Source organism: Saccostrea echinata, unplaced genomic scaffold (assembly GCF_033153115.1).
Source record: "Saccostrea echinata isolate AGI-Se365-2 ecotype Australia unplaced genomic scaffold, CSIRO_AGI_Sech_v1 ptg000001l, whole genome shotgun sequence".
NCBI lineage: Eukaryota > Metazoa > Mollusca > Bivalvia > Ostreida > Ostreidae > Saccostrea > Saccostrea echinata.
Genome location: NW_026889750.1, coordinates 50,465,150 through 50,491,430, shown reverse-complemented (window position 1 = coordinate 50,491,430; position 26,281 = coordinate 50,465,150). Strand labels below are relative to the sequence as shown.

Genomic DNA, 26,281 nt, shown 5'->3' with positions numbered 1-26,281 from the left:
AGTTTATTCTTAAATAACTACAAAAAAGTCAGTGGGCTTATCAGGTGTGTAAAAAAGTAAACTGGTATACAGTAGATGTACATAGATTTAATTAATACATCGATTTGTGTGAGGATATGTTCAACTTTCATCAATTTGTGTGAGGATATGTTCATCAACTTACATCAATTTGTGTGAGGATATGTTCATCAACTTACATCAATTTGTGTGAGGATATCTATAAATCCACAGCTAGTGGCACACGAGAAACAGAGAGCCTGTAGAACCCCCAGCCACTCAGAACTTAAGGCATTACATCTTGCTGTCAATTCAGCACACAGAATAGAAAGCTCATTCAGCCTGGAAATACAATGGAACAAAATATCTAATTATTTCTCAATCTTACCTCATCAGAGTTTTAAGAATTTCCTTAAGGTACAGGATATACACATGTTTATATGAGGGATGTCAGTGAGTACTTGAAAAGTCAAGTATAGCCATTTCACATTTGAATATATGCCTGTACTTTAATCCCTTCTTTGAGCAATATCACTTGTTTCTCCGCTGAATACTAAATTGAATGTCCAGAGAAAATTGAATTTCTTAACACAGTCCTCATAAATTTTTGTGTTTTATTTAAAAGGGAAATTACATGTGTTAATATATCTTACTGACAAAAATCAAAAGGATAAGTCACAGGTCCAGTAACTTAAGATTCTTATCTCTTAACTATGGACTTATGCTAATCTCAAGATCAACACCGAGTACAATTTCAGGCCTAAAAATATTATCTGCAAGCTGATTATGTTTTGTCTTTAAAATTTTAGGAAATCTATGACAATTTTTACAAGCACCCTAACTTATAATATAAGTCAGCAACACTGTGTACAGACTACAGTATAAAATAATTTGTATAACAAATACTGTCTCTTTATACTGTAGCAGAAATTCCACACAAAGAGGTAAGAGCCACTGAGTACCAGTACATTACATCATATTTTGTTATACAAATATAGCCTGTGCATTTCTTTAATATCCAGAGTTGTCCCTAAGACACGGGAGGGGGGATTTCCCCACCTACAATGATGAAATCACAGGTTATTCTCCTCAAACCCCTGTAGGGAGGAACCCTAGACCCCCTTCTACTTTTTTTAAAGACCCTGCTATTTTGATTCTTAGGGACAACCCTAAATATCCCAGAATTCCTACACATGTAAAGCATATAGAAGTATTGACCTGTCTGTTTCCTGTGTATTACAGATGTGCAGCATGGCATTACACACAAAGCTGTAACGGTGGGCAGGATTCTCTCGTAGGTCATTGACAACAGTGTCATCTAATGGAATTCTACAAATCACAGTAAAACAATAATTACAGTACATATAATATTGAAGTTTTACACATACAAAGCTGAATTCATAGTCAGGGTGTATAACCTGAAGGGGCATAACCTGAAGGGACCCACACTACATGTCAAAATCCTGATTACAAGGAACTCATGCAAAAACACAGTTTAATATAAAGTGACATTTTTAGACTGTAATGTGATGGTAAAACTACTTTCTAAAGCATTTTAGAGTCAGGAATGCAGGTGATAGAAAATGGATATTTGTACACTATTTCATCAAAGTACACATCCACAATACAATTAAATGCTTTGAATGTTGTTTGAAAATAGATGTATAAAATACACAAGAGAAAACATTATATAACAAGAGGCCCAAGGGCCTTAACGGTCACCTGAGTACAACAATTTAGAGGATCCATAAACTGATAAATGAAGCTTTGTTGTCCAAAAAGCAAGAAAAATAGTACGAGAATCATTAAGATCAACAAAATAACTGGTCTAGTATCTATCTATCTTTCCCCCTTTCATCGTTATTACCATGCAGACTTTTAACAAAATATCTATTTTTAACCCCATATTATTACCTCTCACATTGGCCTCACTTGGTCTAATTGAAGAACATCTAAAAAGATCTTATTTTTGTTTCATTTTTTTTTTCATCTATTAATTCCAAGTCTACCTGATCATTAAAACTATGAAAGTATTTTTTGTATTATACAATTAATGTTCTTGCATAATTCTCTTATTCTATTAACCTTTCAAATACATTATCTACAGTGATTAATTATCAAAGGTGAATGGCAAAGGGGAATAACTTCACTCAGTAGAATACAAATTGATAGAGCCCTGGCCAGGACCAGAACACTTGACCAAATGGTCCAGATGTCTAAAATCCTGGTAAAAATACCCTAATTTATTAAAACTTTTACTCTGTTTGCCTCCAATATGCCCAGGAGCAGAGAAGATTTTCAAGCATTCAAGCATTTTCACTATTTAACACAGCCCTACCCTAACACCAGAACCCATGACCCAGGGTCATGAAATTTACAAATCTGGAAGAGGTACCCTCTTCATATAACTATGCAATTAGTTGAAGATTTTCAAAGAATTCACTATATGCCAAATTTGGTTGAAATTGGTTGAGCGGTTTCAGAGAAGAAGCTGAAAATGTTCAAATGTTAATGCACAACGCATGCCGACGGAAAAAAACGGATAGCAATAGGTCACCTGAGTAAACTCAGGCGACCTAAAAAGTAATATCAAATATTAGTCAATTGTTCTCTATTTATTACAATGTTGGAGTACATATGTATGAGAACACCGCAGAAAGGTGACTCTGAGGTTTCCAGATCAAATCTTACAAAACTAGAAATATGTCCATAGGACATGAATGCCCCGCTGAGGGTATATTAGTTATGCAACATTTTAACACAAATTGAGAAAAGTGAGGTCAAGATCAAAGGAAAGGTCAAGGTGAAAAAATACTGATGCAGTTGAATAGCTTACAATTAGTATGTTTCAGCATATGAAGTTTGACACAAATTTAAGAAAAGTGAGGTAAAAAGGTCAAATGATAGGTCAAGGTAAAAAAAAAAATTGTTTATGCAGTTGAAAGGTTACATCGGTATGTATCAGCACATGAAGTTTGATAAAAATATTATGAATGGTTTTATAAAACTAAGCTAAACACTAATTAAAAAAAAGTGAGGTCAAGGTCAAAGGAAAGGTCAAAGTCAAAAAATATTGATGCAGTTGAATAGCTCTCATCAGTATGTATCAGCGTATAAAGTTTGACACTAATTTAAGAAAAAGTGAGGTCAAGGTCAAAGGGAAGGTCAAGGTAAAAAAAATGTTGATGCAGTTGAATAGCTCTCATCAGTATGTATCAGCATATGAAGTTTGATAACACTATCTTGAATGGTATCTTTAAAACTGAGCTAAAAACTTATTTAAGAAAAGTGAGGTCAAGGTCAAAGGAAAGGTCAAGGTAAAAAATATTGATGCAGTTGAATAGCTCTCATCAGTATGTATCAGCATATGAAGTTTGATAAAAATATCTTGAATGGTTTCATTAAAACTGAGCTAAACACTAATTTAAGAAAAGTGAGGTCAAGGTCAAAAGAAAGGTCAAGATCAAAAAATGTTGATGCAGCTGAATAACTTACATCAGTATGTATCAACATATGAAGTTTGATTACACTATCTTGAATGGTATCTTAAAACTGAGCTAAACACTAATTTATGAAAAGTGAGGTCAAGGTCACAAGAAAGGTCAAGGTCAAAAAATGTTGATGCAGTTGAATAGCTCTCATCAGTATGTATCAGCATATGAAGTTTGATAACACTATCTTGAATGGTATCTTTAAAACTGAGCTAAAAACTTATTTGAGAAAAGTGAGGTCAAGGTCAAAGGAAAGGTCAAGGTAAAAAATATTGATGCAGTTGAATAGCTCTCATTAGTATGTATCAGCATATGAAGTTTGTTAAAAATATCTTGAATGGTTTCATTAAAACTGAGCTAAACACTAATTTAAGAAAAGTGAGGTCAAGGTCAAAAGAAAGGTCAAGATCAAAAAATGTTGATGCAGTTGAATAACTTACATCAGTATGTATCAACAAATGAAGTTTGATTACACTATCTTGAATGGTATCTTAAAACTGAGCTAAACACTAATTAAAGAAAAGCGAGGTCAAGGTCAAAAGAAACGTCAAGGTCAAAAAATGTTGATGCAGTTAAATAGCTCTCATCAGTATGTATCAGCATATGAAGTTTGATAACACTATCTTGAATGGTATCTTTAAAACTGAGCTAAACACTAATTCAAGAAAAGTGAGGTCAAGGTCAAAGGAAAGGTCAAGGTCAAAAAATGTTGATGCAGTTGCATAGCTCTCATCAATATCTATCAGCATATGAAGTTTGATAAAAATATCTTGGATAGTTTCTTTGAAACTGAGCTTTGAACAGAGCTAAACGCAAAGTGTGACGGAAGGACAGAAGCACGGAAGACGGACATGACAAACACTATATGCCCCGGCCATATTCATGGCGGGGCATAATAAAAAGGTATTAGAATGAGTATTAATAGGATATGAAAAGGGTATGATAACAGTGAAACTCAACACAAAGAAACATATATGAACAAACTTATGACGCTTACTTGATGTAGGGCTGGTTCATGAAGTTGACCATGAAGCTCGGGTTCCAGAGTTTGTTTGATGCTGAAGGAGTAATGGTGGCATACAGCGTCATCTTCATCTTCCTGTAGGGATTGCTGAACATGTCACAAAACTTGTCCTACAACACACAGAATATGTCAATCAACAAGTCACAAATCTTGTCCTACAACACTGAAAATACATGCATGTCAAAGTACAAGTCACAAAACTTGACCATCAACATAGGAAATATGTCAATGAACATGTTACAAAGCTTGTCTTAAAATACACAGAATAAGTCAATATCACCACTGAACATGTCATAAAATTTGTCCTTAAACACACAGTATAAGTCAATACCTAGTCACAAAATGTGTCCTACAACACACAGAATAAGTCAATATTAAGTCACTATCTAGTCAAAATGCTTCTTCTTAAAGATAAGAACATAGTTCAGTGAGAAAATGTTTTTTCCAAAAACTTCATCCATGTAATAATGCACAGGAGCAAAGGAAGAAATGCAAACAAGAGGCCCATGGGCCACATCGCTCACCTGAGCACATTGGCTAGGAAAAAAAGCAAAAATCAGTACAGTATTGAAAAGTTTACAGGGAGGGGGGTGTTGAATTTTAAACTACCTGATGATGCTTTCATATCAATATAACAAATGGCTTTGTTGTTCTTGAGCAGCAGATTTTTTTCCCATATATTCATTTGTAAAAATTTGATCCCCCATTGTGGCCCCACCCTACCCCCGGGGGCCCTCATTTGAACAAATTTCATTCTACACTACCAAAAGATGCCTCCATATCAATTTGACTAATCATGGCTTTTCTGTTCTTGAAAAAAGACTTTTTCCTATATATTCCTCTGTAAACTTTGATCCCCCATTGTGGCCCCACCCTTCCCCCGGGGGTCATGATTTGAACAAACTTGAATCTACACTATGTGAGGATGCTTCCATAAAAATATGACCAATCATGGCTTTACTGTTCTTAAGAAGAAGATTTTTAAAGATATTTTCCTATATATTTCTATGTAAAACTTTGATCCCCCATTTTGGCCCCACCCTACCCCCGGGGGTTATTATTTGAACAAATTTGAATCTTCACTACCTGAGGATGCTTCCATATAAATATGACCAATCATGGCTTTACTGTTTTTAGAGATATTTTCCTATATATTTCTATGTAAAACTTTGATCCCCCATTTTGGCCCCACCCTACCCCTGGGGGTCATGATTTGAACAAATTTGAATCTTCACTACCTGAGGATGCTTCCATATAAATATGACCAATCATGGCTTTACTGTTTTTAAGAAGAAGATTTTTAGAGATATTTTCCTATATATTTCTATGTAAAACTTGGATCCCCCATTGTGGCCCCACCCTACCCCCGGGGGTTATTATTTGAACAAATTTGAATCTTCACTACCTGAGGATGCTTCCATATAAATATGACCAATCATGGCTTTACTGTTTTTAGAGATATTTTCCTATATATTTCTATGTAAAACTTTGATCCCCCATTTTGGCCCCACCCTACCCCCGGGGGTCATGATTTGAACAAATTTGAATCTTCACTACCTGAGGATGCTTCCATATAAATATGACCAATCATGGCTTTACTGTTTTTAAGAAGAAGATTTTTAGAGATATTTTCCTATATATTTCTATGTAAAACTTGGATCCCCCATTGTGGCCCCACCCTACCCCCGGGGGTCATGATTTGAACAAACTACAATCTACACTACCTGAGGATGCTTCCTCATAAATATGACCAATCCTGGCTTTGCTGTTCTTAAGAAGAAGATTTTTAAAGATATTTTCCTATATATATCTATGTAAAACTTGGATCCCCGATTGTGGCCCCACCCTACCCCCGGGGGTCATGATTTGAACAAACTTGAATCTACACTACCTGAGGATGCTTCCACAAAAATATGACCAATCATGGCTTTGCTGTTCTTAAGAAGAAGATTTTTAAAGGTTTTTTTCTATATATTTCTATGTAAAACTTGGATCCCCCATTGTGGCCCCACCCTACCCCCGGGGGTCATGATTTGAACAAATTTGAATCTACACTACCTGAGGATGCTTCCACATAAATATGACCAATCTTGGCTTTACTGTTCTTAAGAAGAAGATTTTTAAAGATATTTTCCTATATATTTCTATGTAAAACTTGGATCCCCCATTGTGGCCCCACCCTTCCCCCGGGGGTCATGATTTGAACAAACTTGAATCTGCATTACCTGAGGATGCTTCCATAAAAATATGACCAATCTTGGCTTGGCTGTTCTTAAGAAGAAGATTTTTAAAGATATTTTCCTATATATTTCTATGTAAAACTTGGATCCCCCATTTTGGCCCCACCCTACCCCCGGGGGTCATGATTTGAACAAACTTGAATCTACACTACCTGAGGATGTTTCCATATAAATATGACCAATCTTGGCTTTACTGTTCTTAAGAAGAAGATTTTTAAAGATATTTTCCTATATATTTCTATGTAAAACATGGATCCCCTATTGTGGCCCCACCCTACCCCCGGGGGTCATGATTTGAACAAACTTGAATCTACACTACCTGAGGATGTTTCCACATAAGTTTCATCTTTCCTGGCCCAGTGGTTCTTGAGAAGAAGATTTTTAAATGATGCCATTATTTTTTCACTAATTCCTAATTATCTCCCCTTGAAAGAGGGCTTGGCCCTTCATTTGAACAAACTTGAATCCCCTTTACCCAAGGATGCTTTGTGGCAAGTTTGGTTGAATTTGGCCCAGTGGTTCTTGAGAAGAAGATGAAAATGTGAAAAGTTTACAACAACAACAACAATGCCAACGACAACGCCAACGACAACAACGACGACAGACAACGGACAAATTTTGATCAGAAAAGCTCACTTGAGCCTTTGGCTCAGGTGAGCTAAAAAACAATTGGGACAATGAGATGAAGAATATTACAGGCAGTCTTTTTGTCTAGTCTAACCTTCAAAGCTTTCTCCATTGTGAAGTTATTTCATGAATGCCATAGCCAGCCTGACAGACTTATTGAGAGGCAACTCCAACCTTTTTGCAGGAATCAATTATGATATATCATACAGGCCTCACTGAGATAATCTAGGATGTATCTCACCTTCAGATAATTACAAGTGTAAGCATCATAGAGATAGGCCAGAAATATCTCACCTTCAGATAATTACAGGAAGTGTAAAAATCATAGAGATAGGCAGGAAATATCTCACCTTCAGATAATTACAGAAAGTGTAAGCATCATAGAGATAGGCAGGAAATATCTCACCTTCAGATAATTACAGAAAGTGTAAGCATCATAGAGATAGGCCGGAAATATCTCACCTTCAGATAATTACAGGAAGTGTAAGCATCATAGAGATAGGCAGGAAATATCTCATCTTCAGATAATTACAGAAAGTGTAAGCATCATAGAGATAGGCAGGAAATATCTCACCTTCAGATAATTACAGAAAGTGTAAGCATCATAGAGATAGGCCGGAAATATCTCACCTTCAGATAATTACAGGAAGTGTAAGCATCATTGAGATAGACAGGATATATCTCACCTTCAGATAATTACAGGAAGTGTATGCATCATAGAGGTAGGCCAGGATACACCTCTCCGATGAGGAACAGTCTGAAGGATTGTAGATCTTTCTTACTACACTGATCAATCTGTAAAAAAAGATACATCATTTACATCCTATGTCTGTATCAGCTATTGTTCCGAGACTTTTGACTTTATCAGAAAATATTCCCACTTTCTAACTTGAAACAGCCTATTAAACAGAAATGAAAAAAATTCATTTACAGTAATGAGGAAAAAATCAGGACCTTTGCTTAGAAACACAGAGTTCTTGGGCTTATAGCTTGACTTTACCTGTCACATGAACATCAGTTATTCTTATTTAGCTTACCCCTCAAAGGCTGTGATGGTAAGATCTGGGGACACCAGTAAGTAGGCGTGGTATTTTCTGAACACACCCACAATACATAAACATAGGGAGGTGGTGTAGTTTCCAACAAGACTAGACTTCTGCTCCAATAATGTCTCCTCTACGATACTTAACTCCTTCAACAGCTGTCAATCACAAAATCAATCATGCTAATTCATCCATGAGTGCAAAGAGCAGTTATTTTTTTTTCATACTTAATTCATGTGTTAAGTACCATATTTGATATTGCAAGATATCATTTTAACTGATTTATCATATAGAAGTCATTCTATGACACCTCATAAAATATTACATTCATTATCTGTTGAAAAGTACTATTTTTCTATGAATTTTTATTCTCTTCAAATTTCTACTTTAAATATCAGTCATTAACTTGCTGTTACACAAAATATTGGTACCTGTACAGAGAAGTCTAGCAGGCCATAGATGTTGAGTGAGTATTCCATCAAGTCAAACAGATAGGAGACATTTTCTACCAGGGGGAGGTAGAAGGAACTGCCTGCTGTAAAATTACTAATCTCCTCTAATACAACATTCCTACACTGGGCTGTCACAAAGTGTTGATCATGATAGGACAACTTCTGAAATTTGTTAAAAATTCCTTCAAAAACATTCTCAAAGTTCATGCTGACGTTGGACAAGGAGTCGTTGGCATCCTTCTCTTTCCGTTTTTTCACTCGACCTAGTTCCCCGCTGATGATGTCTACACAGTTCTTCTTACTGAACATCTTCAGAACTTCCTTGCTGATTTTCTTTACAATGTGTTTAGCATCATCTCGGGCTTTTCCCACACCATAGAGAACAATCATTCGTTGGTTACACTCGTGAATTGAGTCCTCGTACGGGATTGGAAAATGCTGGGCATACAACATGTGACGAGATGGGCCTTTCTGCTGCTGCTCGGAGTTTGGCAGGGTAGGATTGGCATGATGAGGCTCTTTTTCTGACATCACAGACTTTACAGAAGCTATCAAGAATAATGAATATATCATTACATGGACAGGGCATAAATTGTTGTACAGTGATCATTGTATACAGTAAGTGTGGAATTTTCAGAACTCCTTGTGCAATCACAAAGAGGATTATCAAAGGTCACCAAAGATTCCAAGCCAAGTGATTTTTTAAGAAACTTTTTTGTTGGACTAACATGCATTTTTGGTAATTAATCCATAAAATGCTGAACATTTTATAGTTTTCCTTATTTCCTATGTTGATGAGATTTTCTAATTTTTAATGTTAAAAAATACTGGCCTTTAATAGCACAAAAGTAGCTCATGGGCTATTTGGTACATTTATCTTTTTTTTTTTAAATGATCAAGAATTAATTCACTAAAATCATGTCAAAAGCACCAAAATCTTATTCTGAAAATACGAACACTTGCTTGAACATCACTAACCTGGTTCTTCTGGACTAGTTCTCTGTTCATCTTTTCCAGTCCCAAACAAGCTTCCAAAATCACTCAACTCTACAGCTGTGTGCATGTCCATTATGTCTACCTTAAAGTCATCCTGAGGCTGTTAAGAAAAAATACAGAAAATTAAATATCCTCTTCATCTCACTATTAAAATTCTACCAAAAAATCTGTGTAAGGGGAGATAACTCTGGCTGTTTTTATCTTTGCTACATTCATGCTCTCCATAAAATCAAAAATTCCAACATTAAATAATTTACATATTAAAAAAGGTTTTGTATATACAATGAAGACCAATTTCATATTTGTGAAAATTCAAACATCTGCAATTAGCTGCTAAAAGAAAATTAGGCAAAATTACACACCCACAAACTGAAACCCTTAACAATATTTCCCAGTTTCAGAATAAATTTCTTGGTGGTTCTTACCTCGTGTTTAACACTCTCATTCTGACTCTTAATGCTGGAGAGATCAATACAATCCGTGGTCACGGTCATCACCGACGGCGACGACATGAGGTCACCACGCGAGATCAGAAAACACATGTAGGCATCGTGGGAAAAGACGTCATGTCGGATCAGTTCACTGAACAGCTGAATGAGATTGGCAAAGCCTTGACGGTCATTCTCATTGGGATTGTCATCTAAAACATACATCATCATCTAATACATGTTCTCTCAATCCATTGATATATCTGACAAACAGAGAAAGTATAAACACTTTAAAGAAACTAATGCTTATTACTTAGATTCCATGACTTTATTTTTAAAAATTTCAAAAAAAAATCCCTGCCAAAAATACGGTACATTCTTACTAGCTTTTTAATAGTTTTCACTTATTTTATCACAGTTCAATTAAGATGGGTGAAAAAATCTTTAAGCTAATGGTAGAAGAAAAGCATCATGATTGATACGGAATTACAACTTTATTCCTGAAGCTATTGTGCTGTGTCAAATTACAAAATACCGATACGGTAAGTACATGTAACATCAACATTTTTCCTGGAGAAGAGCATACTATCTACATGTAGTTTAATGCTAAAGTATCATTTAACAGCATAGCAAAAGATCATATACATATATAGACCTTTATTCATGTAATATATACTAAAATCTTTATCAATATGCAAAAGTGTTAGTGCAGGAACTATCCAAAGCTCTGTTTATGTATAAAACTACTCAAAGCAACTTAAAAAAAAAGAAAGAAATAATAATTATATAGATTTATATATTTTCAAATACATTTGAAAGCAAAGACAGAAAAAGAGGGGGAAATACAATACCTAAATAAGCATTTTTTTAAGCTGTTTATGGCTCTCAATGAAATTTCCAGAATCACATTCCTTGTCAGAATTTGGTCAAGGGAGCAGAAAATACTCTTCATGACAAAATATTTTTTGTCCCTACCCAAAAACGTATGATGCAATAAACAGAAAATAACTTTTTCAAGAAATTACGTAATTATTATAGACAGATATTAATAAAATAAATTAGTTTGAGCTAAAAAAGTAAAAGCAGCCATCCCACTTTCAAATACTGGTAATTTGTCACTTTCCATTTTTATGGTTTAATGTTGTCAAACGAAGATCATTCAAATATAATCTATCTTGTTGGAATATATCAGTTAACTGCTGAATTTTAAATAATGTGTGTTTTCAAGTTACATTGTAAGTCTGCACTTTCCTATTCCCTAAAAATGGAATCCCCCCCCCCCCCCTTTGTCTTATCCCACAGTAACAATTCTGCTCTACATTATATTTCAACCTTCCCTTCTTAAATGATAAAAAATTAAAAACTGGGAAACAATTTCCTGAATGAAGATTTCTATTATATCTATTGACACATTGGGGCGAAGAACAAAACCTCACCCAAAGACGGAGCTTGTTCGTCCAGATAAGACATCAATATAGCCTGAAAGTACGGTGTTCCTGACGGAACAAGCGAATCGGAGCCTACCGACTCCTTATCATCCAACGCCTGGCTCTCGCTGAATTTCTGAAGCAAAAATAGTAGGAAATAAAAGTATAAAAAAAGCCAAACCAAAGCTTCTGTCTACAGCGCCGTGCGAGTCTCACCTATGACCGGCGCCTTATCATCGAGATAACTCATGAGAACCCCCTGAAAGAGAGGCGTCTCGAACGACACCAAAACATCGTCCCCTAATCCCCCATCGCAATCCATGGAGTCATAGTCCTGGAAAAACAAATTCTTACTTTCCATAGAGTTACAGTTCTGGAAAATTAAGTCTTAGCAAAACTTAACACTGCTACAGCAGTACAATTAAAAATGTAGTCAAATGATTCACAATCTGCAAACCTGTGCTACAAATTACAAATAAATCAATCTTATACTTACTTATGAATGTAAATTGTACATATGTAATCTCAACTAAACAATCGGAAAACAATGTACATTTACCAAGTTTATCTTCAGATCTTTTATCACTAAGCATTAATTATTTACATGTGTTTTGATTCTTGTCATTTTACTGAATAATTTTTATAGTGAAATTGTCTTGAAGTAAGGTTTTTCTCCACTCTTAAGTGCTTTTGATTTTTACAAGATGAATTTGATGTGGATAAATACTGTCATTGGATGTATGAATGAATACTGTCATTGTATGTATGAATGAATATGTCATTGGATGTATGAATGAATACCATCATTGGATGTATGAATGAATATGTCATTGGATGTATGAATGAATATGTCATTAGATGTATGAATGAATATGTCATTGTATGTATGAATGAATATGTCATTGGATGTATGAATGAATACTGTCATTGTATGTATGAATGAATATGTCATTGGATGTATGAATGAATACCATCATTGGATGTATGAATGAATATGTCATTGGATGTATGAATGAATATGTCATTGGATGTATGAATGAATATGTCATTGGACGTATGAATGAATATGTCATTGGATGTATGAATGAATACTGTCATTGGATGTATGAATGAATATGTCATTGGATGTATGAATGAATACTGTCATTGGATGTATGAATGTATACCATCATTGGATGTATGAATGAATACCATCATTGGATGTATGAATGAATATGTCATTAGATGTATGAATGAATATGTCATTGGATGTATGAATGTATATGTCATTAGATGTATGAATGAATACTGTCATTGGATGTATGAATGAATATGTCATTGGATGTATGAATGAATTCTGTCATTGGATGTATGAATGAATACCATCATTGGATGTATGAATGAATATGTCATTAGATGTATGAATGAATATGTCATTGGATGTATGAATGAATATGTCATTAGATGTATGAATGAATATGTCATTGGATGTATGAATGAATACTGTCATTGGATGTATGAATGAATATGTCATTGGATGTATGAATGAATACCATCATTGGATGTATGAATGAATATGTCATTGGATGTATGAATGAATATGTCATTAGATGTATGAATGAATATGTCATTGGATGTATGAATGAATATGTCATTAGATGTATGAATGAATACTGTCATTGGATGTATGAATGAATATGTCATTGGATGCATGAATGAATATGTCACTGGATGCATGAATGAATATGTCATTGGATGTATGAATGAATACTGTCATTGGATGTATGAATGAATACTGTCATTGGATGTATGAATGAATATGTCATTAGATGTATGAATGAATATGTCGTTGGATGTATGAATGAATACTGTCATTGGATGTATGAATGAATACCATCATTGGATGTATGAATGAATACCGTCATTGTATGTATGAATGAATACCGTCATTGGTCAGTATATCAATACAGGCCTACCTCACTCCTCACTTCTAATTGTCTCTTCTCCAGCAGTTTGGCCACCACTACAGCCCTGTATATACCACTCCTTCTAATGCTAACTGCCCAGTCAATAAGCAAGTGTATGATTGGTTCATCACTGATGAAAGGCTGGAAAAGTGACCAATCACATAAAACATTACTATAAGTACTTGTGTGATTGGTTCAATACTGGTGACCTTAAAAAGAAAGATTTCCAAAAGTTCTCATACATGTAGCACTGCAAATCTAGTATTTCCACTGTACATTACTCAAAGACAATGGATGTGTGAAAAGAGTAGATTTTTATGACATAGAGTGTATTTGTGAAAGGATGGGTTTTGAAGAAAGAAAACTTGATGTACTTCAAGAAAGCTATAACAATATTATTGTGTTCAGTGGCACCATCAGGAATATAGTTATCACATAAATATTAGAACTCAGTTGGTACACAATGAAATTGGAGAGATAGCATTAAGTGATTTACAAATACCAAGGAAGGACATACATGTACATCTAACAATAAGACAAGCTATTCATTTTTCATTTCACTGATAAAGATCTTTAAAAAAAATTGCATTTAGATTCTGAAATTATTGAGTATGTGCAATACATAAAAGGATACAATTAGAAAATACACTTGTTATATTTCCTGGAAAACCAGCAGATACATGTACACAGATATCTTCATATCGTTACAGGAATGTTGTTCCACAAAAACACAGTTGGGATTTGTTAAAGGGAACTAAACATGTCTCACAGCATAACTGGTCCCCACAGCAAAACTGGTTCCCACAGCAAACCAAACAACATTACTTTCAGAATAGCTTTTTTTTCCTTATACTGAACAAGATTACAAACTTTATTCCTTTTACATTTGACAGAAAAACTTTATAAAATCATTTTGTAAAAATATTCATTTTATTTAATTGTAAATGGTTTTGGTCACACTTTTATAATTAGCCAAACTGGCTTATATTTCTTAAATTTCAGAGAGTGCATTACCAACTGCATACTTAAAAAAATCAAGTGATAATTAACATTTTTTAATGAAACTTCAACCAAGAATGACATTTCTTGATCATGCATTGTGACATACATATCAGTTATCCAACTGGCATTGTTTAAATATTGTTTCCACATGCTATGTGTGTATCCTCCAAAAGATTTCTTTTTATTTTTTATGACATGGATCTGCTTTGTGTGTGTATGGCTGAATGGTAGGATTTTTTCCCTTTACTCACATGCCATATGCACTTTTACACAGCAATGAATTTCATATCAATTCTGTCCAATGTCAAATCAAAGATTTTATAATTCAATACCTACTTTTGGTAATAATTCATCCTCCTAAAATTAATTAAGATTAATGCAATCAACTGATTATTAAAGGTCTGTAAATACCTGTCTCCGACAATAATTCAGACATTTTCTACATTACATGTAACTTTGCTCTTTATATTATTTTTCTACATGTTCTAATCATCAACATTGCACAAATCTGGGCATTACAACTCTTTGCAAGCATATAACAAACATTTCATTAAATGAGAGCCAAATGGCCTTCTGTTAATGATTTTATCTCTTACACCTGTACAATGCATTAAAAGCTTCTTCCATTCTCATACAATACACTAAATTTTTTCTTACTCAAACTGATTTTAAACTAAAAGATATAAAGTATGCCAGTGTATTACTGTAGTAAAATACATCCCTTCTACTAATAATAATTAATTCATAGACTTCCTAAGGCTGAGTCTGTAATCTACAACCATGAACTATATTTCAATGAATAGGAATATAATTCTATGTGCATTCCTTTTTCTAATTAATTCATAAGCCTATAATCTACCTGTTTCAGCAACTATGAACTAGATTTTCCTGTAAGATTATCTTTTATGTACCCCCCTGTATAACTCACCTCTGAGCTGTCTTTGACCTGGTTAGCTGTGAAGATCTTGTGATAAAGGGTGTCCAGGGAATTCATTGTATCCTCTTTGTCAAAGTTATGTCTGTCCAGGGTATCTAGAACTTCTAACACTCTGGTTATAGTGTTACCTAATAAAATTGAATAAAATTTAAAAAATACCATAATTCATACATGTAGATAATGAAAAATATAGCTTAGCAAAAGAACACCTTACACTCTACTACAATATAAATAAGAGGAAGAAAATGTACTTCATCTGCTTAAATTATAGATGCATTGAGTAAGTTATTAATTACTTCCAGTAAGTACCTTTTGGTAGACTGTTGACATTGTGTAAGTTATTAATTACTTCCAGTAAGTACCTTTGTTTGACTGCAGACATTGTGTAAGTTATTAATTACTTCCTGTAAGTACCTTTGTAGACTGTTGACATTGTAAGTTATTAATTATTTCCAGTAAGTACCTTTGGTAGACTGTTGACATTTGTCCGAGGACCATCTAAGTTCTGCAGCTCTCCCTCTCTGTCTAATCTGGGCCTCTAACATTCGAATCTGTGCTCTAATCTGTGTACAGGGAACAAACAAATATCTATCTTAATATTTCATATCTAACTTGCAGTCCCCCCAAAACATTTACTAAAAAATATTAACATCCACTTAATATATTCTCCTTTATTTCTTATGAAAACCACTCCCATTCATCAATGCCACTTAACTAGTTGGAACGGATTTTCAAGGCCACCCTTATGAAAAATTTCTTATGCAGTCATTGCAATATGCTTTTCAATCAGTGAAACATACGAGGTACAGATCTAGATATTTTATGTACTTAAAACCTACTTTATACAATTATTTATACAGGCATACATGTAAATATAAACAAACACAGGTAATCAAAGATTACAAAGCTCACCTCGACGAATTTTATCTATAAGTAAGGCAAATCTCATATCATATTTTTTCTAGTTAGTGTTCATCCCAAGATCAAAATCCATACAAGTTTGGTTTAAGAAGGACTTATAGTTACTTGGAAAGTAATCCACACAGAGACCTGCTCAAAAAACTTTTAACCTGTTTACTAATCAAGAAAATTTTGGTCAGTTCCAACATCCAAAGCAAGTCTGGAAGTTTTCATCCTTAGATGCACCATCTATGCAAGTTTAATCATAACAGGCCATGATATTATATAGCTACGCCAAAAAAATTATCCTGGTCACTCATCTGGAAGATCTAGGTCAGATTCAGAATCAAAAGCAAGTCTCAAAGCGTCCATCCCTAGATGCATCATCCATGTAAGTTTGGTCCAGGTAAGGCTTATAGTTACTTGGGAATGGACCTGCTCCAAAAACTATAACCTGGTCACTCATCTGGAAAATCTAGGTCAGATCCAGCATCCGAAGCAAGTGTGGTAGTGTCCATCCCTAGATGCATCATCCATGCAAGTTTGGTCCAGGTAGGGCTTATAGTTACTTGGGAATAGACCTGGTCCAAAAACTTTAACCTGGTCACTCATCTGGAAAATCTAGGTCAGATCCAGCATCCAAAGCAATTGTGGTAGTGTCCATCCCTAGATGCATCATCCATGCAAGTTTGGTCCAGGTAGGGCTTATAGTTACTTGGGAATAGACCTGGTCCAAAAACTTTAACCTGGTCACTCATCTGGAAAATCTAGGTCAGATCCAGCATTCGAAGCAAGTGTGGTAGTTTCCATCCCTAGATGCATCATCCATGCAAGTTTGGTCCAGGTAAGGCTTATAGTTACTTGGGAATAGACCTGGTCCAAAAACTTTAACCTGGTCACTCGTTTGGAAAATCTAGGTCAGATCCAGCATCCAAAACAAGTGTGGTAGTGTCCATCCCTAAATGCATCACCCATGCAAGATTAGTCCAGGTAGGGCTTATAGTTACTTGGGAATTCACCTGCTCCTAAAACTTTAACTGGGATGCCGACGCTAACGCCGATGCCAACACCGGGGGTATAGCATAAGCTCATCTCGACTTCGTCGAGGTGAGCTAATTAAATGTCTTTCTTTCTTTGATAAATGTGGAATTAACGGTTGCAACCATTGCAGAAAAATTTTTTACATAACCCGCTTACACAGGTTATGTACTTGTAGCTGCAACCACTAATTACCGCATTAAAAAACAAAGAAGCATTTTATTGTTTAAATTCATGCAATTCATGAAAGAATACTTTGTACATATTACCTGCATGTTCTGAGGACCCTGAGGCATAGGTAGACTAGAAGGGGCACACGGTAGAAGGTCAAGTGGTGACCCACAGAGGAAAGAAGAGCTCTTCCCATCCCCAAGGCTATTCCAGACCAGCGCCGTGGGACAGAGGAGGGTAACGATCTGGACAGTAGCACACAGACTGAGGACGATACCGCGGTGCTGGGGACAGTTGTTGTACAGAGCAAACACTGCAGACAGGGGGTTCTGGGACATCATCTGAGTACTGGTCATTCTGCACAAATAAACAATTCAGTCAATTACAAACATACAATTGCTCTCAATTCTGAGAAAATATTTTTTTCTGCAAACACATTTTTAGATTATCACTTAGTTAAAATAGAAATTATACATGTTAAAATATGTATTTACCCTGTGGTGCCATTGGTCAACATGGGAGAATCAGTTCGAGGAGGCATACAGTCTGCTTCATTACACAACTGAGCAATCTTTTTAGCTGAGAAATGGGACAGTCTTCTAGACAAGATCACAGAGAGCGCTATCTCCTCCATATACTGAAAAAAAGACACGACAATAATCAACTTAAAAAAAAAATTTCGTATCCATTTCAGGAAAACATGAAATGTACACATGTACTTGCTACATTCAAATCTCACTATAACGCTTCTTTTAGTAATTCAGCAATAAATAAAAAAATTTATATCACACTTTGTGCATATTATGCATGAAATAAATTTACTAACAAATATTTTGCTTCAGTGCATTTTTTAATATTAGAAAAATGAATTTGAATCAATAATTAGCCTAAAATTAATCTGAATCACTAATGACCACTAAAATGGACACTTAATAGAGTGGTGGATGGCAGTATGTGAATTTGGAATTAAAACAAGATCTTGGTAAAGCAGAAAAAATACTGAAGATAAAATGTGGTGATGGAGTCAATATGTTGATAATCAAGTCACAACATTTTGTGATATGAATGAACTATTGATATTACTAGTATATCAAAGTTCTTTTGTGACACTAGTTTTGGTATTTCATAAAAAATAAATGACTGCATCCAAACAAGTACAAGACTCCTACCATAACAAATTTAACCCACCATCAATCAAACCATTAAACAGTATCAGTGGTACTCACCAGTAAAATCTGTGCCATCAAAAGCTTGAAGACTGTATCCTCATTTTGTTTCATTTTCTCCATGAGGTCAATTAACCAGCTCAAGAACTCGAATCTGTCCAAAAGCCCCTCCTTAAAACAGAAAATCAAAAATTGTGACAGCTTACAGGTGATAATTGTACGATGTACCGTATAAGTAGAAATTTTAGCGAGCATTCAATTTTGGCATTTTTAGCGAGGGTGTTGAGATCACTAAAATTGAATATCGCTAACAATTCATACTGCTTTGGAGGTCACAATTGTCTTTCTATAGGCGTCATTAAATCGCTAAAATTACTTCTCGCTAAAATAAAATACAGATAATTAAGGACAAATTGCTAAATTTGAGTCTCGCTAAAAATTCCCCTTATACAGTATTACTTACATCATACATATGTCTGGCCAGCTTAAAGAAGTAATACTTACATCATACATATGTCTAGCCAGCTTACAGGTGTAGTGCCACTGTCTAAGTGCCTGGTTGGGATCAGGTTGTGATACTGTTAGGAAACCGGCTGTGGAGCCGGGGCCACTGTGTGGTTCCTGTATCTTCTGTATCTGGTCCCGCAGATACTTAGTGATGGCCTGGCACCATTCTGAAAATACCAAATTTTGTCTTTATTTATTAGGCACATGGTGAATCATTAATCAATTTATTAGCAAGTTGGTACCAGCAGCAATTTTTCGATTTTTTTAAACTGAGACATTGCCAATGACAAAGAAGAAGGTACGGTTTTAGCTTTATTGTGCCCTGAAAATTTAATACTTTCAAAAAGTTTTGAAACTGGCTTAAACATTTGTTGAGTATATGACAGTGATAAATCAGGAAAGAATATAGCATGAAAGAGTACCATTCTGGAAATATGACGTCATTAATTTGATGCATTTCTCTATTTTAAACAGAAAAAGCCTCAAAATGACCCATTTCAAGGGTTATTTTCCTTAAGAAAATAGTGTCCACAGCCGTCGCCCACGTTTATTTTCGGATTTGTTGTGTAAAATTCTTTGAAAAATCACATATTTCAAAATCTTTGTGGGCGATGCCTGTGGACAATATCATCTGAGAGAAAATTCCATTGAAAATTGGTGTCTTCTGCAACTTTTCAAGAAAATACGGGAAAATGCACAAGTTTATGACGTCACAATTAGCATTTAGAAGGTCACGTGAGAAAAATGATTTGTATGATCTTTCTGCGTGTAATTTCAATGATTCAGAAATCATGAGTTTTAATTTTTTACATTACTTTCATTTTTAAGAAAAACACAGGGCAAAATTTGTATTGAAACCGTACCTTGTTCTTACCCATTTTACAATGGATAAAAATTTTCTGCATTTTCACCATTTTGCAGAGACTTTACCAATACAGTACCAACCAGACCCAACCTGACACAAAGCAGTCCCAGAGCAGTCCCGGGGACTGCTTTCTGGGACTGCTCTGGGACTGCTAAAGCAGTCCCAGAGCAGTCCCACAGCGGTCCCAGAGCAGTCCCAGCAGTCCCAGCGGTCCCAGAAAGCAGTTCCAGCAGTCCCAGTGGGCGGGGTTAATTAATTTAATGGGCGGAGCTTACTCAGAAATGAGATTACCAATAAACAATGTAACTATAAAAGGCAGTTGAAATTGATGATCCATTTCTTTCTGAGCAGTATCAATTCTCATGCAACAGTCATTTTTTAACTGTTAAGAAAATCACACTACGCGTATAGAAACAAATAATAAATATTGAACGAAGAAGACGTTCACACCTATAAATAACATGAATCTTTAAACACAGTTTTGTGGTATATTAATTTTTCACCAAAATAAATCATTTTCTAAATTACTGTGATTGATATTGGTTTCCATATTTATTTTTTTTTTTAATTTTTTTTTTATAGATAATTAAGCTTGAGTTATTTATTTTCTATCAAAACTAGCTTTAAATAGGCCTTATAATTATAAAGCAAGGCCGATTTCCATACTATACTCTGAATGCAGTTTTCTTAAGAACTGGAGCTTTTGAAAAATTCTTTGTATTACATTTCAGTCATGATTATTTCCACTGACTTGCCAATCTAATTATCGTTAAATTATCTATGTAACAGAAAACAATAATACTTTTATTACATAAACGTTTGAGAGTACATCTGTAAATCACGCGAATGGAACCCTCAGATTATGTTCAAAATTAATTAATCCCGAAATAATTTTATACACATTTATTGAAACGAAGATTTTTTGCAGTACATAGATTGAAATTAGTGTCATTGTTGACCAGCATGTTCAGTGATGTGTAACACTGATACCCAAATAACATGCATTGACTTTCTGCTAATCATGCCCGAAGGCGATTGAAACTTCAGGTGTTGACACCATTTTATACATTTGCATTGCTTTTTATTAATCGGCCAGGAAAACACAAACAAAACAAATATGAAATAAGTCACAATTCCCAATATTTTAAAATGTTAATAAATTTATTCTTTTAATTACTTGTTTATAAATCAAAAACAAATTCATAAATAAATCCCCCAATAATTGTTCACAAATATAATTTTTTAAATGACTGAAGAATGGTAGAATAATTTTATTTCATGGTCATTTAATAAATTATTAGGTTTTATTTGAGGGCGGTAAAAAATAGCATGGAATGCTCTTTTTTAGCATGCATATGGTTTTAGCTTTTTCAATTTAAAAAAAAATCCAGTACAGTACTTCCCTCTGAATGTCTTATTGTAATGACAAGTTTTTTTGTTTGTTTTTAAATAGTGCTAATGCAAACTTTGAGTACATTCCGTAACTTGACAGCATTAATTAATTAAATAGGCCTCGATATTTTTTTCAAACACCTGTATTAAAGTATTAATTAGCAATAATTAATTAAATAGGCCTAGATATATTTTTTTTTTCAAACACCTGTATTAAAGTTTAATTCAAAGGATAAAAGTCATCTCCTGACTTCCCTTTTAACTACTTTCATTTTTTAAAATCAATTCTAGACTACAATTGTGTAAATTTACAGCCCCTGAAGAAATTTAGTAATTACATGTATATCTATCTCTACTTATTAAAATGTTGTAAAAAATCCTTGTTTTTTTTTTTAATTCTTTATCTTAAGCACCTCTCTGCTGAAAGTAAACAAAACAACAACAGGGAGCCTGCAAATTCAGAATACACAAGGGGCGGAGCTATCATGTCACTCAGAACCTTTTTCATGCATGAGTGAACAAAGCAGTCCCAGAAAGCAGTCCCAGGGACTGCTGGGACTGCTGGGTCTGCTTTCTAGAGCAGTCCCAGAGCAGTCCCACAGCAGTCCCAGAGCGGTCCCACAGCAGTCCCACAGCAGTCCCAAAGCAGTCCCGGGGACTGCTTTCTGGGACTGCTTAGGTGTCAGGTTGGGTCTGGTTGGTACTGTATACACATCTGAGAACTTACCCATATTATAACAAAGAGCTATTATCTATTTTTCCCTAAGACCTTACCCTTATGATAATAAAGAGCTATTACTTATTTTCCAAGTGACCTAACTCATGTTATAATAAAGAGCTACATGTATTACTTATATTTCCCTAAAACCTAACAAATACATGAATTACAATAAAGAGCTATTACCTCTATTTCCCTAAAACCTTACAAATACATGAATTATAATAAAGAGCTATTACGTCTATTTCCCTAAAACCTTACAAATACATGAATTATAATAAAGAGCTATTACCTATATTTCCCTAAAACCTGTGACATAATAAAAAGCTATTACCTGTTTTCCCAGTTACCTTACTTATATTATAATAAAGAGCTATTACCTATAGTTCCTTAAGACCTTACCCATGGATTGGTCCACCATTTGTCTGCGCTGCTTCATCTTCTCCTGGACGGCCACATTGTATGCTGCCGTCATCTTAATAAACCAGGCAGCTTTTGTCATCGGCACTGAAAACTCACACAGGGTCGAAAACACCTCCTCCTTTTTGTTAAATGTGGGCACCTGTAAACAAAAAAGTAAAAATACAGTGAAAAAAAGTTAAAACAGCAGTAAACATAAAAAAAAAGTCAAATCACTGGTTGGGGGCTGGGATGATGGGGTAGATTTGTAACTAAAATAATTAAGTTAGATTTGCTTGAAACAGAACCCTTAGAACAAACCTTTCTTCCTAACAGGGACAGTGGCTTGTTTCCGGCCAGATCTTTGAACCAGGCTCTCATGGCACTTTGATTTTTGGCTGCCTGTTACAGAAAATGTTTGGAATTAACAATATATTTCAAAATATTAAAGTCACCCGTGTGCCGCAGAAGTTAGAGTATCTGCTCAAGAGTTGCAGAGTAAGGAGCTGATCCTTACGTCGCAGGCAAAATTAATCAGCACACATCTTACTTCATCCAATTGATATAACTGATTATCGATTTGAAATATGGGTGAGATGAAATACCAAATTTTTCTACCTATTTACTAATTTAGTATAAAAATGCATATTCTACCTTAAATAGTGATAAAAGATTGTTTGAACTAGAAAAATGACTATGCAGCAAGAAAACCACAGTGAGGGATCTACTTGTAAATAAAACTTACCGGCCAAAAAATATCCTTTGTAGGCATTTGTTTCTTTTTTGTTGTGTCTTGAAAAGTGTTAATTTCAGTCTTTTTGTTGAGCACTGATATAAAATCTTTGCCAAACTAAAATAGAAACATTTTTTATGGGTCATATATTCATAAAAACTTAATCATGAATAAATTCAGTACCTCAATTATCCTGCACCTTATTTAATTTAAATATCTCCTCTAAAAATTCATTCAGCAAAATTTTAGCTTTAATAACTACATTAACTTTTTTCCAATTATCATGATTATACAAAAAAGATTTTCACAATTCTTTCAACATATATTCATCAAGTCAGGGTCAAATATTATCATGATTATTACAACATTCTCTGGAGCCCTGTAGATACCTTTTCCTGGCTGATGTTTTCTCTTCTTGCTGACCCATACTACAAAGAAAAGTGAATATTTCATTATTAATTGGTATTTTGTAGATTGCATCCTGTATTAAACCTCTGTATGTTTCAATTTAAACACACAGACAGACACACACAAGGTACATGTACACACAAAAGGTATTTAAATACTATGTATGTAAGATATTAAGAGTTCCTTCCTATGAATAAATTTTCTGATGCTCGTACTTGTATAATAAGTCAATGTCTCTACCATCAGGTTTTTAAAACCATATATTATTTTACAGACCTCATCCCAACCAATAGGAGGACTGTTGTTGAATCCATGTTTTACACTTGTGGCTGTTAGCTCATCCTGAAAAAGTAAAAAAAAAAAATGTCTTCTATGATCAACACTCTAGGAAACTATGCCAAGAATTGACATCTTCTGGGATCTCAATTTCTGGACAACAGATGTCATATCATAATCAGAGAATAAATTAGACAACTAAAACTATGATCTCCCATAACTTAAATCAGTCATTATTTTGCCAATGTGTATAAGGTAGAACAAAAATTACACTAGTAAAGCTAGAAAAGCTAAATTAATGGTGCTGTCTACTTTCCACTACATGTACTCCACTTCATGTTTTTGTGAAAACATTATCTCAAAGCAATGATTTCAGTACATGTATTTATTATCTCTGGCATTTTGGTGCCTCTCACAAAAAAAAATAAAATAATAATAATAATAGCTAGTGCAACTCATTCTCATGGTAATAATAATATTAAGGTCACCAAAAAATAACTTTGATTTAATGGATATCGCTTATATAGACTGTAGATTAAAAGTGCTTTGTTAAAAAATTGTACTTTTCAGATTTTGTGATGGAAATGCAGCTAACATATGAAGCCATGTGATGTCACAGTTTTGACATTCCAAATGTCTCATGCGGTTTGAAGATCTTAGTTAAAAGTGAATATCCAGTAATACATCAGGTCTGGTACAATAACTAGATATAGCTATGTAGCTTGAATTACCTACATAGCTTTATTTACTTACCTGAAGTAGCTTTATTTAGCTACTAAATCATACTTTTATCTTAAATTAGCATTTTTTTTCAAGATACCTGATACACAAGATGTGCAGAAAATTGCACTATGATGCAGTGATAATTTTCAACTTTGAACTGATCTGAAAACAATCATGAAAGAATCACTCTTGAAGATGTGTCTTTTTCAGCACAATAGTAATCTCAGTTTTAAAAGTTTTGGGGCTATATGTGACCAAACAGTTACTTGTTGAGTACAAAACAAAGAAAAACTGGTGACCAACACCTTGAGGTTGAAATTGTGGAAGATTCTCACATGTGGACACCAAATGGTATTCAATAAGGTCTGTACATAAAGTTATAAACTTAAAGATATAAATAGTTTTATATCTTTAAGTTTCTTGTTGAATGATATAACAAACAAGACCAGTTCTGATTAACATGATGATTGATTGGTGATAATTCAAAACAATGTGAAGTGATCATAATTATCCATGCCAAACCGCACACAAGGTGGTGTACAGTTACTCAAACAATGGAAATATATCTTTTGCTTAAAAGTGTTCAAAAGCAGCAATGTTTTACTATCTTTGCTCTTGGTTGCTTTTTTAAAACTCCCTAGTATAAATATTAGTAGTCACATACTTGTGATTTTTTTGTCTAATTTAAATAAAAAGCAAAATTGCAAAAAGTTTTATTAATGTAGGTAAATAAAGCTACTTCAAGTAGCTAAATAAAGCTATGGTAGTTAATTCAAGCGATGTAGCTAGTCGACTAGTGATTGTACCAGACCTGATACACAACTGACCTTGCCCCATATTAATAATTCTAAAAAAAAATAGCGATTTTTTTAAGGATGATACAAGATCCATAGCCCCATGGGTAATTTTATTTCCTTTGAAGATTCTGTCACACTTGATCATCAATTCAATGAATTCGTATTTTAAGCCCCCCCCCCCCAAAAAAAAAAACAAACAAACAAACAAACAAACTCTATCCTGACCTCGTTGCCAAAAACTTTAACATCATCAGTGATTTAATCTTCTAGATTTCACATGTTATCAAATTTTAAATAAAACAGAACAAGAACCCTCATGCATTAGTTCCATGGATTTTTCAAAATTGAAATAAAACAATGACAATCTCAATCCCTCCGTGTTCCTATTCCACAGATAGAGTATTATGGCTCCTACATTATTTATTGATAACTTTTGCAACTAAACTACCTCTTTTTGTTTTGTATCCTGAGGATAAACATCAGGAGGCCCGAGTCTGGGCTTCTTTAAAGGTCTGTTTTCTTGTGATGGAAATGCAGACATTTTCCTTCTACTCCATTATTGATGGTCTGAAAAACGC

General features: G+C 34.3%; 1 protein-coding gene across 4 annotated transcripts in view; it reads right to left on the bottom strand.

Annotated features, from left to right (window-relative positions):
• The window catches only part of LOC133194037 (mediator of RNA polymerase II transcription subunit 12-like protein), a 56,296-nt gene extending 30,015 nt beyond the window's left edge, over positions 1 to 26,281 (bottom strand). Inside the window, exons 1-23 of one of the 4 annotated variants that reach the window (XM_061329970.1) lie at positions 26,152 to 26,281; positions 24,184 to 24,249; positions 23,889 to 23,927; positions 23,512 to 23,616; positions 23,088 to 23,168; positions 22,770 to 22,929; positions 19,390 to 19,559; positions 18,946 to 19,056; positions 18,214 to 18,356; positions 17,818 to 18,076; positions 16,074 to 16,173; positions 15,602 to 15,738; positions 15,010 to 15,030; positions 13,681 to 13,812; positions 11,942 to 12,059; positions 10,296 to 10,510; positions 9,853 to 9,970; positions 8,854 to 9,422; positions 8,417 to 8,580; positions 8,066 to 8,174; positions 4,486 to 4,622; positions 1,216 to 1,326; positions 198 to 339 (exon numbers count right to left, since the gene is read on the bottom strand). In XM_061329970.1, the coding sequence (XP_061185954.1) occupies positions 198 to 339; positions 1,216 to 1,326; positions 4,486 to 4,622; positions 8,066 to 8,174; positions 8,417 to 8,580; positions 8,854 to 9,422; positions 9,853 to 9,970; positions 10,296 to 10,510; positions 11,942 to 12,059; positions 13,681 to 13,812; positions 15,010 to 15,030; positions 15,602 to 15,738; positions 16,074 to 16,173; positions 17,818 to 18,076; positions 18,214 to 18,356; positions 18,946 to 19,056; positions 19,390 to 19,559; positions 22,770 to 22,929; positions 23,088 to 23,168; positions 23,512 to 23,616; positions 23,889 to 23,927; positions 24,184 to 24,249; positions 26,152 to 26,244 (3,300 nt within the window). In that variant the 5' untranslated portion in view covers positions 26,245 to 26,281. Of the gene's footprint in view, positions 1 to 197; positions 340 to 1,215; positions 1,327 to 4,485; positions 4,623 to 8,065; positions 8,175 to 8,416; positions 8,581 to 8,853; positions 9,423 to 9,852; positions 9,971 to 10,295; positions 10,511 to 11,734; positions 11,862 to 11,941; positions 12,060 to 13,680; positions 13,813 to 15,009; positions 15,031 to 15,601; positions 15,739 to 16,073; positions 16,174 to 17,817; positions 18,077 to 18,213; positions 18,357 to 18,945; positions 19,057 to 19,389; positions 19,560 to 22,769; positions 22,930 to 23,087; positions 23,169 to 23,511; positions 23,617 to 23,888; positions 23,928 to 24,183; positions 24,250 to 26,151 lie in introns of all 4 variants that reach the window. The other 3 variants (XM_061329961.1, XM_061329988.1, XM_061329978.1) reach the window with 3 other exon arrangements.